The following is a 15,150-nucleotide window of genomic DNA, read 5'->3' on the forward strand; positions in this document are numbered from 1 at the left end:
CTGGATCTGCAAAAGTGACAAGGAATCCTGTGGCACCTTATAGACTAACAGATGTATTGGAGCATAAGCTTTTGCGGGCAAAGACCCACTTCATCAGATGCATGTGACGAAGTGGGTCTTTGCCCACGAAAGCTTATGCTCCAATACATCTGTTAGTCTATAAAGTGCCACAGGACTCCCTGTCGCTCAATTTCAGAGTATCTCATCTATGCTATCAGAAACTAATTAGCTCAGAGTTAAGAAAATCTGTAACATTTTTGGTAAAATGAAGAAAATGTGAAGAAACCATTTAGCTTGAACCTTAAACTGTGATTAGGGACGTTACATTTTGATTAATCAGCTAATTGGGTAATTGATTAATAGGTGCTCACTATCCCGTCGTGCCTCTCCCACCTGCGGCTCTTGTATATTTCAACGGGAGAGAGACAGCAGAAATCTACACCAGTGAGGACCAAAGCAATCCCTGCTGCGTGGCTCTTCTACATTTCAAAGGGAGAGGAGCAGCAGTTGGGACAGGTGCGAGTGGGTTGTTTCAATCCTCACTCGCGTTGTTTCCCTGCTGCCCTCTGCCTTCCCTGGAGATGGTGCTGGAAGGAAAACAGCTTTTAATCTGGCTCCCTGCAGCACCAGTTTGCGCTCCCCTCTCCGATAGAGGCAGCAAGTGGGGGGGAAGCGACTCGCTGAGTTCCTACTCAATAATCTGATAAGAATTTGCTTATCAGGTAGTCAACTAGTCGATTACATCCCTAATTATGATACTTTCCCCAGACATTATCTGGAGATTTTCCCATTACAAAATCACAGATCCACTCTGGACTTTAGCAGAATAAATCCATGATTTATCGTAGTACTATAATTTGTCTTCATTACTCTTCTGTCTCTGAAGCTCTTAATTTTGGATTCTCATGGATGCGTATGTCCTTCTTGCCCCACGTATAGGATCTTTCCATAGCTTGTCCTTTCACTCTCTAAAACGTTTCTACAATCTATTTCTTCCCTCATAGTCCCGTATTAACGCTCATACTGGAGCTACTACAATCTTCCCTATCATCACTCCAGCCATTAATCCTTCTTGATTTATACTTCTTCACTCTTCAATCTAAAATCCGAAAGATAAAATATCTTTCCAGATGCTGTGACCAAGTCACCATCGTCTGAACCTCAGAGACCCCTCAGTGTTTTCCTATCACAGAGTTGTAGGACTGGAAGGGGGGGACCTTGAGAGATCAAGTCCAGTCCTCTGCACTAATGGCAAGACTAAGTATTATACAGACCATTCCTTACAGGTGTTTGTCTTAAAAATCTTCAATGATAAAGATTCCAGAACATCCTTAGGAAATTTATTCCAGCACATAACAACACTGACAGTTAGGAAGTTTTTCCTAATGTTCAACTTAAAACGCCTTTGCTGCAATTTAAGCTCACTGCTTTTTGTCCTATCCTCAGAGGTCAAGATCAGTTTTTCTCCCGCCTCCTTTTAACACCCTTTTATGTCTTTGAAAACCTATGTTCCCTCTCAGTCTTCTCCAGACTAAAGAAACCCAGGTTTTTTCAATTTTCCCTTGTGGGTCATATTTTCTAGATCTGAACGAAAGATCAGATTACTCCACTTGCGGCCTAATCAGCACAGAGTAGAGCAAAAGAATTGCTTCTTGCGTCTCACTTACAGCATTCCAACTAATACATTCCAGAATGAGACTTAACATTTTATTTTTTGCAACCAGTGTGTTGCAAATTATTAAATTACTGACTCATATTTAGTTTGTGATTCACTATGATCCTCACATGAGCTGTGTTAGTTCTATATTGCTTGTAGTTGTGTCAAGTCACTGAAGATCCCAAACAAAATTGCATGAAACACGAATAATGTTAGCCATTCTGGCCTCAAACTGCATTTCCGTTCTATAAAAAGAGACACCCTTTACAATAAAAAGGCACATTACATAAGTACATAAGTGGCGCTCTGTGTAGTTTCAACTGTCATCACTTCTTCCTCTGGCTTTAATCAATGCTGATGATCTTTTATAAACTCTTACCTGGCTGGGGTGGATGAGGCGGGGGCATCTGGTGGTGCATCATAGGGTATGGAGGGGGCTGCTGATGAGGCAGCATGCCTGGATGCCCCGATGCCCCAAGTGGGTTCATGCCAGGCCCACTGGAATGCTGGTGCGATTGTTGTGTGTTCTGACTGTGCTGCTGCTCCATTTGCTGGCGGGCCCTTAATTCTGCATATTTCAGCTGCTCCATATGGAAGTTCTGTCGTTCCGTCAGCAACTGCTGCCTTTGCTGTTCTAACTGCAGTCAAGAGAAAAAACATTCAAGTTAGAAATCTGAAAAGATGTAAGAAATGCTCCCCCAAACACCAGAAATTCTTGTTACCAATTGATAACTTACCTGCTCGGCTCACCACTATTGGCACTACAACTACAGTTTAACCCAAGATAGTCTGTGTAATGTTCACTCTCTCTTCTGATGCAGTTTCTGACCCATATTGCACTATAGGAAAGATAATCCTCAAGAAAGAACAGGGTACACAGCCAGAGGAGCTTTCTATACAAAGATTTCACCACCAAATTATGCCCAAAGAACATGAACAAAGTTCATATAGGGTGTGAAGTCTATGAGTGAAATCTATGCATGAAGGTATCCCTTAACCACCGATTTGGATTGCTGAGGCGAATATAGCTTCCTGTTTGGACTAGCTGTCTTTCCCTTGAACTTTTAAAAAACACATTGTTACTGTGGTTTAGGTACAAAGCTTTGTAACAGGCAACCTAGAGATTGAATAAATAAGCCAGCTGGAGAAGACATTCCTTTCAATAGTGCTGTTACTAATTTTCTCATTATGGATAGAAAAGTTCATACAGAAACCTTAGCTAGCTCTAAGCCCAGCAAAACGCAACAGATAAATGTGCGTCCTTGTACCCCCTATGTTTTAACCTAGTTGAGATATACCACAACATAAGTTTTTATCAGATCCATCCAAACTCACTTCTGTTCAGTTAGACAGGAAAGAAAAGCAAAAATGGAGGGAAATTGGATTCTTGAGAATCACTTATAAATTTTGTCAGCTTTATCACCTTATTTTAAAAACACATCCCTTGTGCTAGACAAGAAGCTGATCAGACACCAAATACCAGCCTTTGAGACACCTGCTCATATATTCCACTCTCAGTTTCTCTGCTCTCTCAACACAGGTGAGTTACACTTTGTGAAAATGAACTGCCATGACTAGATACCGATTAAACTCTTCTTTGCCTTCCCCGGGAAGAATGAAGAGAGAGGTTGTGATTTCTCAATAAAACAAAAACCTACTCCCCACCCCGGAAACTAAATATCCACACTCTATAAACTTGTACAAGCCCTCCCTGAGTTACAAACGTCCGATTTAGGAACATCTGCACATACAAAGGAAAGCTCACCTGCAGCTTCAGAGGAGAAGGCAAGAGACACAGGTGGTGGTGAGCACAAGTGCTGGCTGGTTGACTCTGGAGGAGCAGGTGGCGGTCGTGCAGCCACTGTCTGGAGAGAAGTGGTGCTTTGAAGGGGAAACTGGTGCTTCTCTCTAGCCACCAGCTGCAAAGCTGCACCCTGCTCCTCTGGCTCGAGCTGCTCGCTGCCTCCTGGTGAGTGGGGGATGGAGCACAGGGCTGACTGTAGGATCCAGCATTGAGCCTTCAAAGGAGGTTGGGGAGTAGCAACAGTCAGGGGATGCACCCAGAAGTCCCTTTCAGTATCTCCACCTACCTCCTCATCCTCCAACTAAACCTGCCTTTCCGCAATCACCAGCATTCAAGGCTAAATAAAAAACTATTTCTATGATTTTTCATTGCAAATATAGAGTATTTCAGCAACATTATGGGTTAAATAAGTGTTCGTGGGCTAGCCTGTGAACCTAGCTACTATTTATAACGTTGTTTCTATAAGAAAATGTGTCTTGAGTTTCAAACCACCAACTTACAGATGAAGTTCTGGAGCGCAATCCATTTGTAAGTTGGGGACTTTCCATAGCTCTTCTCTCAATGTTCAAATAGAAGCATTAAAGCTACAATACAAGCTATAAGAACATATGAACGGCCATTCTGGGTCAGAACAAAGGCCCATGTAACCCAATATCCTGTCTGCCAACTGTGACCAATGCCAGGTGCCCCAGAGGGAAAGGACAGAACAGGGAATTATCAAATTGCCCCGTTGCCCATTCCCAGCTTCTGACAAACAGACGGTAGGGATACCATCCCTGCCCACCCTGGCTAAGAGCCATTGATGGATCTATTGCCCATGAATTTTTCAAGCTCTTTTTTGAACCCTCTTATAGTCTTGGCCTTCATAACATTCTCTGGCAAGAATTTCCACAGCTTGACAGTATGTTACGTGAAGCAGAACTTCCTTTCGTTTTAAAAATTGATTAATTTAATTTGGTGACCCCTAGTCTTCTATGATGTGAAGGAGAAAACAACACTTCTTTATTCCCTTTCCCACACCAATCCTGATTTTATAGACCTCTATCATATCCCCCCTTAATCATCTTTTTTCCAAGCTCAAAAGCCCTAGTCTTATTAATTTCTCCTCATATGGCAGCCTTTCCAAACCTCTAATCATTTTTGTTGGCCTTTTCTGACGTTTTCCAGTGCCAAGATATCTTTTTGGAGATGGGGTGACCACATCTGCATGCAGTAGTCCAGATGTGGGCATATCTTGGATTTAGAGAGAGGCAATAAAACATTCTCTATCCCTTTTTTAATGATTCACCAACATTGTGTTTGCTTTTTTGACTGCCACTGAACACTGACTGGATGTTTTCAGAGACCTCTCCACAATGACTCCGAGATCTCTTTTTTGAGTGGTAACAGCTAATTTAGTCCCCATCATTTTAGACATAAAGTTGGGCTTGTATTTTTTATCAACACTGAATTTCATCTGCCATTTTGTTGCCCCGTCAGCTTGTTTGTGAGCTCCTTTTGAAGCTGTTCACTATCTGCTTTGGATTTAATAATTATGACAAGTTTTGTGTCCTCTGCAAATTTTGCCACACATCCTCAGCTGTGAAGACCAACGCAAAGAATTCATTTAGTTTCTCTGCAATGACCTTATCAGAGAATCAGAGGCTAGGAAGAGACCTCAGGAGGTCAGAATCCAACCTCCTGCTTAAAAGCAGGAGCAATCCCAATTAAATCATCCCAGCCAGGGCTTTGTCATGCCAGGACTTAAAAACTCTAGATTCCACCACTTCCTTAGGTAACCCATTCCAGTGCTTTACCATGAAATAGTTCTTCCTAATATTCAACGTAGACCTCCCCCACTGCAACTTCAGACCATTGCTCCTCATCTACCATCATCCTTGAGTGCTTTGTTAGCATCTCAATTGTCCAATGGTCTGACTCGTCGTTTAGCACAGCGGTTCCCAACCTGCTAGTCCACGAACCAGTATCGGACCGTGAACCGCAGGCTGCCATGGCTGTCGGGAGAGGCATGTTCTTCCCTGCCTCTCAGCCAACCAGCACCAGACTGGGGTGGGGTCTTCTCTTGAAAGTGGAAGAGTGGTTTGCTGCATGGTAGGAGGGCTGTGCGGAGCCGGGCACGGCAGCCTTAGAGCAGCCACAACCCAGGCAGCAGCGCTCAGCTGGCAGCTGGGAGGCAGTGCAGGGCTGGCACTGGGGGGTGGGGCTAGTGCTGGGGGGCTCGGAGTGGGGGGATCTAAGAGGTGGGAGGCTGGCAATGGGGAGGTCTTGGGGTGAGGCTAATACTAGGAAGCTCTAAGGGATGGGGTCTCTAAGAGGTGGGGGGCTGACACTGGAGTGGGGCTTGTAGTGGGTGGGTTCTGGGGCAGGGCTGGCATTTGGGGTCTCTGGGGATGGAGCTAATATTGGAGGCTGGCACTGGGGGAACCACGGAGGAGCTGAGTGCAATGGGGCTCTGAAAACAGGAAACTGGTACTGGGGGGGTCCTGGTGGTGAGGTGCTGGCACTGAGGCGTTTGTGATGGGGGCTCTGAGGGCAAGACACTGGCACTGGGGGGCTAGGTGCAGGGGACTCTGCGGTCAGTGGCAGGCACTGGGGGTGGTAGAGGGCTCTAGAACTTAGGGCTGGCACTGCGGGGCTCTGGGGGCCACGGACATTTGGTGGACTGGCAAAATTGCAAATGAATATGCAAATAAAATGTTGCTGGTCTGCCAAAAGTTTGTGAATGGGTTTATCAATCCACCATATAAAAAAGGTTGGGAACCACTGGTTTAGCAGGCTTCCTGCTTTTGATGTACTTCATTTTATTGCTATACATTTTTGAGTTTCTGGTTAGTTGTTCTTCAAATTCTTTTTTGACCTTCCTAATTATATTGTTGCACTTCATTTGCTGGAATTTATGATCCTTTCTATTTTCCTCACTAGGATTTAATTTCCACTTTTTAAACTATGCCTTTTTATCTCTCCCTGCTTCTTTTACTTGGTTGTTAAGCCACAGTCGGCACTTTTTTGGTTTTCTTACTATGTTTTTTATTTTGGGGTATACACTGAAGTTGAGCTTCTATTATGGTATCTTTAAAAAGTTTCCATGCAGCTTACCGGGATTTCACTTTTAACACACTACTTTTTCACTTCTGTTTAACTAACCTCCTTATTTTTGTGTAGTTCCCGTTTCTGAAATGAAATGCCATGGTGTTGGGTTACTGTGGTATTTTTCCTGCCACAGAGTTATTAATGTAATTATAGTATGGTCTATGGCATGCAAAGAACAGGTTTTCTGCAGTCAGAGTCCTTTGCTCACTGCAAACACACTTTTAAGATTTCTAGAAGAACTCCATCCCACAAAACACACAGCGCCACACTACCAAAGTGTGAGTAAAAAACCCATGTGGCCACAAAACATGCAACAGAACCAGATGGGGAGCAGAGCTAATGAATAATTTAAAGCTCTTGTGGAGGGCTATTTTTCAGCATGTAATGACCACAATGTGCTTATTCATGCTGCCATGATTTCTTTGTCCTTGACTAATTTGACACTTTACCAGGAGGAACATACTCAAATGAAAAGACAAATACCCCAATGGGGTAATGGCGCATGTGTGAAAACAGAAACAATAGGTGGCAGGCAGTTCACAGCAGAATTGCTTCAGGTGCCCTGAGAGCAAGGCTTAATAAAAAGAGATCGCACTGCAGCCTACCTTAATATTCTAACACATTCCTGCTTCTCCATCTGCAGGCCACCTTCTCTTGTTGCAATACATGTAAGGAGGGCAATTCTGCAGAATGTCACTACAAACTTCTCCGCAATGAAAACAAATGTCTAGCGATGTGTGTCAAGTCTAAATGCTGGCGAAAGCTTTTCTTCTACACATTTCCTCCACTGGACTGGCAAAACATATAGGCGGACAAGGCACAGAAAGTCACACAGAAGAGACTCATGAAAGATGAAGACTCATGTGAAACATACGTGAGCTGTGATGCACATCAGGTCTAAAATTGATTCACAGACAAAGCAGCAGGTTTCACATGCTAGCTCTGAAACTACTGAGCCACACTCCCAAAGAAGTGCAAAAAGACAGATTTAAAATGACATGTAACATATTGTGACTTCCCTAGCACTAGGCTTCGTGAGGGTTTTGTCATCAATACACATATGTTTTCCGTCAAGGCTGATCAGTACCCATGCATTTACATTTCAATGCTCAGAGCCAGGTGATACTGTGATAATGAAAAATCATACGAGAGCTAAATCAGATTGGCTCAGCCTGGATCAGTGCTCATCACAAACCAATGCATGAACAACTTGACTCATGGAGATGACAGGAAATGGGGACGCGTGGTATCATCAGAGTGACAGAAGGTTCTTCGATATATTTGCTGTCAACATTTACAACAGGAAAAGATTAAGAACAGCACAATGTTGTCAAGCTGCCTCAAAATGATGCACAATTAGAAATGGCTGATAAATCTGATATGTGCACACTACAGCAGCCACAGCAGGTTCATCATTCTACCTCCTCCACTGCCTTTCCACGACAGTAAAAAGAAGGCATTCATTCATGTGTTACTACAATTTCTGGGCCAACAATGCTGCATTCAACAGACTTTCCAGTTACACATAATCAGCGCTGACAGTGCTGAAATGGCTTCAGATTACAAACTGAACAAAATGTGTTATGCATAAAACCTTCTCCCCTCCCACAGCCCTACTTGCAGATTTCTTTTAAGTTACAGGCAGGTGTCCTTTACTATAATAGAAGGCTGGGACTGCTCAAACGGAGCTATATGGATAGGTGGGTACAGAATCTAGCACAGTAGCATGGAACTTCTGTTTTGGTTAAATTTAATTACTCTACTAAATATCCAGAGTGTCAGTGGATAAAGCTGAATTTTGGCTACCAGGAGCCGGGGGGAACTCATAAATAAAATGCTAAAAAGAAAAATGTCAGGAGGCCTCAAAACGAAAGGCTGTCACTGTAATGGTGTATTTCCCCTAAAGACAAGAAAATCTAGAGAGACCCTTTTCAACTTAGTTACAGCCATTTCTTTATTTGCCAGTCAGTATAAGAGGCAGCCATGCATAGTGGAACAGCTAAGGATACTAGGCAAAGAACAAACACCTTTTGACTTTCTGCTCTGATAGAAGACCAGAGTTTGCCAAAATCTGCCAGTCTGACTAATGCTAAGATGAGGATGTAAATTCCATTACATTCACATGTGAGGACTGCCACAATGTCACAGGAATTGCACCTAGATCTCTCCCAACCTAAACCCCAAGTGATACTCCAGCGACACATTTGTCCATATATCTGGGCAGAGACCCTCGCCCTATTGCCTTTTGACTGGAGACTTTAAGGATGCACAGCTCCCTGCCGTACATGGTGATACCCTCAGCAAGCCCATCTGCCTGAAGACCAGCTGTTGTGTGATGCTGTCCGAGGACTATGAAAAAGCATGTTGCTAGCAGTTACAAGTTAGCATATAGCACAGTCTAAGCAAACATTTATTCTTAGGGAAAAACGCATTATGAAGAAATATATAGAAACAACAACAGATATCAACACACACTGAGCATACAAGGAGTCACTCATCAGTGTTAGAGAGCCCTAGCAGGCCAAAGTATCTCCAAATCTTATGCAAGGGTTGGGGCCTGCCTTGGACAGAAAGTCACGACCATTTGCTGGGTCAGAAAGTTAGACAGCTCAAGTTTATCTGTTGGTTTTTTTTAACCAAATGGCGTTTCTTTATTTCCTTGTCTGTGGAAAGTCAAGCTTGACCGAGTCTGCACAAACCACTGCTGGGCATGGTACCTCTCTAGAGTTATTTAGTTTCAGTGATTCACCTTAATCACTCCCCAACGTGTCTAGTTCCTGTCAGAGCTGTGATAAAAATCCTCCCTCGTGGAGTAGAACACAATCTCATAGAAACCAACTGTAAATTTAATGCAGGCCCCAAAAACATTGCCTGCTATTGCAATATCTGTCACAATGCCAAGTATGAAAAACCCACGAACTATAGATCACTCTCTCATAAATAGGGATGTTAAAATGCATTTAATTATGTAATTGTGTAAACGCTGTAAATTAGCAGTTACATAGGGGGTCGGGGAGCAGCCTGCGCACACCGGCTCTCACCTGCCACTCCCTCCCGCCACTCTACTGCCTTTGATACGGAGGCGGAAGCATAGGGGAGGAGGACACTGCATGTAACCATGCATGTTAAACAATGAGCCCAGGATCATCGATTAACCATGTAAACAGTTACATTTTCACAACCCTACTCATCACCTCATTTACTTCCACCACTGCACTGCCCACAAAGAGATTAAAAAATGATTTCACCAGGTTAAAAACAAACAAACAAACAAACAAACAAACAAACAAACCACATCAAGACTGATGAAAAATTTAACTGAGGTCAGCACAGAAGGATACCATGTCTCATTAAAAAAACCAGCAACACTGTTTCAGAGGCTGATTCAGTGTATGCTGCATATCCTGCAAAGACAAATATCTCTTCTCCTAGTCATTTCTGATTCTAACTGTGCAGAACAAAGGAATGTTAAAACAAGGGACTCAAAAAGCCACAAAAGTCACTCGTTTGTTACTATCGATTTGCATTTGGCATGTCATGTTTCAAACGAGCAGAAACCAAACTAAACCTGTGTCCTAGCTCCTACTATTATTATGTCAGTCTCTTCCCAGAAAAAGAATGCTGATTCTTTGATCAGTAATCATCTGATCCTGAGGATCAACTCCTCCTCTTTTCCCTCCCTTGTCTCTAACTCCTTGCCTTCTAGCCAATCTGAGCATTTTCCTAGATCTGTGTCTTCCTGGCTCCCTTTCCTCTGTCCCATTTTCTTAGGTTTGTTTTTGACACTTTTAACCTGCCACTTTCCGACTATTTCTTCTTATTCCCATCAATCCCTATGACTGCATCCTCCGTTTTGCTCTCCTTTGCTTCCTCTCCTTCCGCCCTCAGGAGCTACCTATTCTTTTTTCAGTAATCACAATCCTTGAATCACAAATTACTCCTTTCCACCGACTCATCAGATGTCATCTCTGCGCAGGCGCTGTACATTTTCATCCCAAAATGAATACAGGGTGGGGGCAAGAGGCAAATTAGGGGCCAATACATAATAGCTAGTACTAACTCACTCTTTTACATTACAGAAGAGATCGTGGGCAGACACATCAGAGAGATGAATCAAACCGTTTAATCTGAGAACTATGAATTCTAGGGGTATGTCTAATTATACTGCAATTAGACAGCAGTGGCTGGCCAGTGCCAGAAGACACTGCTGGTGCTAATGGCCTGTTTAAATGCCTTGTAGACATTCAGGTTCTGTCCAAGCTCTGGGACCTTTCCATCTCACAGGATCCTAGAACCAGGATTCCTGCCAAACCACAAACATTCACACCACAGTGAAATAGGCCCTTATACCAAAAGGTTGAATCAGCTGGTATAGGCCAGTGGAGGGTTTTTAATTGCGGTGTAGATATACCCTAGGTGAGCTAACAAGAGCTATACATTTAAACGGTGGGGAATAGAAGAAATTACTAATATGCCAGCTATTCTGACATGCAGAGAACTCTCTAACTATTGGCTTGCTCTAAGATATCACAGAGAATTAGTCTTCTGTACTTACTGCTTCTTTCTCTCTGTCCATGATTGTTTCCAGCTCTTCAAAATGACGAAGTTTGATCTCTAGTTTCTTCATTTGTGTTTCCACCAGGAGGGCTACCAAGGACTTGATCTTTCTCTCTTCCACTGCTGCTAAGTGCTAAGGGAAAACACACAAAGGTTAACATTTGTTCACTTTCACCAAACATTTATTTTCAATACTTTATTCTCACAATGATAATCCTCCTAGAATTCTGAAGTCAAAATAGACAGATGTTCAGCTTACATATAAATGAATATTGTACAATCTCACTCCCTCTAGACAATTTGATTTTGCCTTAGAACCTTTTGAATTTGTCAGCAACCGGAGTAGAGGTATTATAATGGGAAAGCAAGGGGCTAACAAGGGATCTAGGGTAAAAGATACATGCTGCCTAGTTACATGTGATCTAAAAAGTCTTTACTATTGTGTTTGCGAGGTTATTACACAAAAAGATACTCAGAAAGACTGAGGAAATGTCAAGTATTCCTCTGTCATTCTAGAGAGCATCACAGAACTGAACTGGAGGTTATGTAACTAGTTAAAAGTGGATCCCATTACAATATTCAACAGCAAACAAATACAATTACAATTCTGCCCAGAGTAGCAGTTCCGTTTCAACGTGTACCTTGCTTGACGGTCAATGTGTCAAGTCTGTTGAAAGATTAAGAAGAACATCCATACTGAGTCAGATCAAAGGTTCATATAATATTCTGTCTTGAGAGAGTGACCAGTGCCAGATGCCCCAGAGGGAATGAACAGAACAGATAAGCATCAAGTGATCCGTTCCCCTGTCGATCATTCCCAGCTTCTGACTGACACCATCCCTGCCCATCCTGCCTAATGGCCATTGATGGACCTATCCTCCATGAATGTATTTAGCTCTGTTTTGAACCCTCTTATAGTCTTGGCCTTCATTACATCCTCTGGCAAAGAGTTCCACAGGTTGACTAAGTGTTGTGGGAAGAAACACTTCCTTTTGTTTTAAACCTGCTGCCTATTAATTTCATTTGGTGACCCCTAGTTCTTGTGTTAGGAGAAGGAATAAATAGCACTTCCTCTCCACTAATCATGATTTTATATTCATATCCCCCCTACTCGTCCCTTTTCCAAGCTCAAAAGTCCCAGTCTTATTAATCTCTCCTTACACACATCCCATTCCATTCCCCTAATCATTTTGTTGCCCTTTTCTAAACCTTTTCCAATTCCAATACATCTGTTTTTGAGAAGGCGAGACCACATCTGCATACAGTATTCAAGTATACCACTGATTTATATAGAGGCAATATGATATTTTCTGTATTATTATCTATCCCTTTCTTAATGATTCCCAACATTTTATTCCCTTTTTGGATTGCTGCTGCACATTTAGTGAATGTTTTCAGATAACTATCCACAGTGACTCCAAGATCTTCTTGTTGAATGGTAACAGCTAATCTAGACCCCTTCATTTTATACGTATAGCTGGGATTATGTTTTCTAATATGGATTACTTTGCATTTATCAACATGTAATTTCATCTGCCATTTTGTTGCCTAGTCACTCAGTTCTGAGACCTCCTTTTGTAGCTCTTTGCAGTCTAGCTGGGACTTACCTATCTTGAGTAACTTGGTAACATCTGCAAATTTTGACACCTCACTGTTTACCTTTTTTTCCTGACCATTTAATGAATCTGTTGAAAAGGACTGATCCCAGAACAGACCACTAGGGGACACCACTAGTTAACTCTCTCCATTCTGAAAACAAGATAATTTATTCCTATCCTTTGTTTCCTATCTTGTAACAAGTTACCAAGGACCTTCTCTCATCACATAACAGCTTACTTTCCTTAAGAGCATTTGGGAGTGATCTTGTTAAATGCTTTCTGAAAAAATCTAAGTAGATATCCACTAGATTTCCCCTTATTCACGTGGCTGATTCCCTCAAAGAATTGTATTAGATTGGAGAGGCATGATTTCCCTTTACAAAACTATACTGACTCTTCCCCAACAAATTGTGTTAATCTATATGTCTGAAAACATTGTTTTTTACTACAGTTTCAACCTATTTGCTTGATAAGGACATAGGCTTACCAGCCTGTAACTGCCAGGATCACCTCTGGAGCCCTTTTTAAAAATAGGCATCACATTTGCTATCTTCCAATCAGTGGGTAAAAAAAATCTGATTTAAATTATAGGTTATATAACACAGTTAGTAATGCTGCAATTTCACATTTGAGTTTCTTCAGAACTCTTGGCTGAATACCATCTGGTCCTGGTGACCTATTACTGTTTAATTTATCAATTTGTTCCAAGACCGCTTCTAATGACACTTCAATCTGGGACAATTCCTCAGATTTGTCACTAAAAGAGAATGGCTCAGGTTTGGGAATCCCCCTCACATTCTCAGCCATGAAGACTGATTCAAAGAATTCATTTAATTTCTTTGCAATGGCCTTATCATGCTTCAGTGCTCCTTTAGCATCTTGATCATTCAGTGGCCCCACTGGCTGGTTAGCCGGCTTCCTGCTTCTGATGTACTTATATAAAAGAAATCCCAGGTATTTTTTTTGTTTTTTTTTTACAATCCGTTAGCTACAGCATAGTTCTTTTATGAAAAACTGAAACTATACTCTACATTTAAGAGTGAAAAAACTGATTGTAGTCAAAACCAACAAACCTCAACTCTTTCCCTCAAGCTTTATCTTTACTATTGCAGATAATCAGCTGTACGTCTAGGGATAATTAATCATTTAAATACATGGTATCTAAATGAGACCACTCTCTAGTACTGCTTGAGTATTTCAGTTTAAAATGAAAAGACAGAAGGATGAGCACTTTAACTGACCACGTACACACTAGCTACTGTTATAACTCACTGCTCAAATACAAAAGAATTCAGCAAAGCTAGCTACACAGTGTGGTGATACTGCAGAACTGGGTCTGGGAATGGTTTTGAGAAGCTTGTGCTCTGGTTTCACTAGACAGGAACAGTGTGGTTGTGTCTAGGCTAGGGCCTCAGAAGAAAGGGGAAAAATAACTGATACTGTTGATACTGTTGAAGAAGAATCTCCTATTGCCCATGTTATAGGGAACTGTTACTATGGAAAGGTGATCATGATCTTAGCACCGAAGTGGGAGCTAGGACTTCTCAAATGGTGGATTCCCCATCTCCGGAAATTTTTAAATCCAGATTGGATGTTTTTCTAAAAGATCTGCTCTAGTTCAAACAAATTATTTCATGGAAGTGTTATGAGCCATGTTATGCAAAAGGTCACAATGATCCCTTTTGGCTTGATAATCTAGGAACCAGCAATCTTGTCACGGGCTGTTTTGATCAACCACATGACTAGATAATAGGGATGTACGCGACTAGTCGACTACACAATAAGCACATGCTTATCGGTAGTTGAGCAGTGACTAAACTAGCTGCTCTCCTCTCCCCCCACTGCCTTTATCAGCACCATCTCTGCAGCAGAACAGGGAAGGCAGAGGCGCAGCAGGGAAACAGTGAAGTGGGAACTGAAGCAGTGCCTGTTCATGTTGATCCTACCTGCTTCGCCTCTCCCTTTGAAATGTACATTATACATTTACATTGTACATTTCAAAGGCAGAGGCACAGCGGGAGAGTGAGTGCCTTCCCCTCTTATTGACTAATTGAGTAGCCGATGGAAATTACATTAATCGAAATGTAACATCCCTACTAGATAAAGGGCACTACATCCATCTACAGCAATAAGTGGGTTCAGGAGTAAAAATAAAGTCATGAAATGCTTTTTCACGGATCAGGAAAATTAATTCAGCAATCTGAGGTTGGAAAGGGAAGAGATGTAATGGGCGTACCCCCAACTAATTTTAGGATACAACCTCCCCCGCCCGCCCAAACTATTATTTACCATTTAGAGCCTTTCACCAAAAATGTTAAAGTACTTTACAAACTGCGTGTATGGGAATTATTAGATCCATCCTACATATAGGAAACTGCAATGCAGAGGTGAAACGACTTACCCAAATTCAAAATTACTAGCAGATGTGCAAAAAGAAACCTTGT

General features: G+C 42.1%; 1 protein-coding gene across 4 annotated transcripts in view; it reads right to left on the reverse strand.

Annotated features, from left to right (window-relative positions):
* The window catches only part of SMARCC1 (SWI/SNF related BAF chromatin remodeling complex subunit C1), a 142,234-nt gene that overhangs the window by 26,290 nt on the left and 100,794 nt on the right, over positions 1-15,150 (reverse strand). For all 4 annotated transcript variants that reach the window (XM_075923022.1, XM_075923025.1, XM_075923023.1 and 1 more), the window contains 2 exons: positions 11,107-11,241; positions 2,037-2,295 (listed from right to left, as the gene is read on the reverse strand). In XM_075923022.1, the coding sequence (XP_075779137.1) occupies positions 2,037-2,295; positions 11,107-11,241 (394 nt within the window). The remainder of the gene's footprint in view (positions 1-2,036; positions 2,296-11,106; positions 11,242-15,150) is intronic.

The sequence above is a fragment of the Pelodiscus sinensis genome, chromosome 2 (genome assembly GCF_049634645.1).
Source record: "Pelodiscus sinensis isolate JC-2024 chromosome 2, ASM4963464v1, whole genome shotgun sequence".
Classification (NCBI taxonomy): Eukaryota; Metazoa; Chordata; order Testudines; family Trionychidae; genus Pelodiscus; species Pelodiscus sinensis.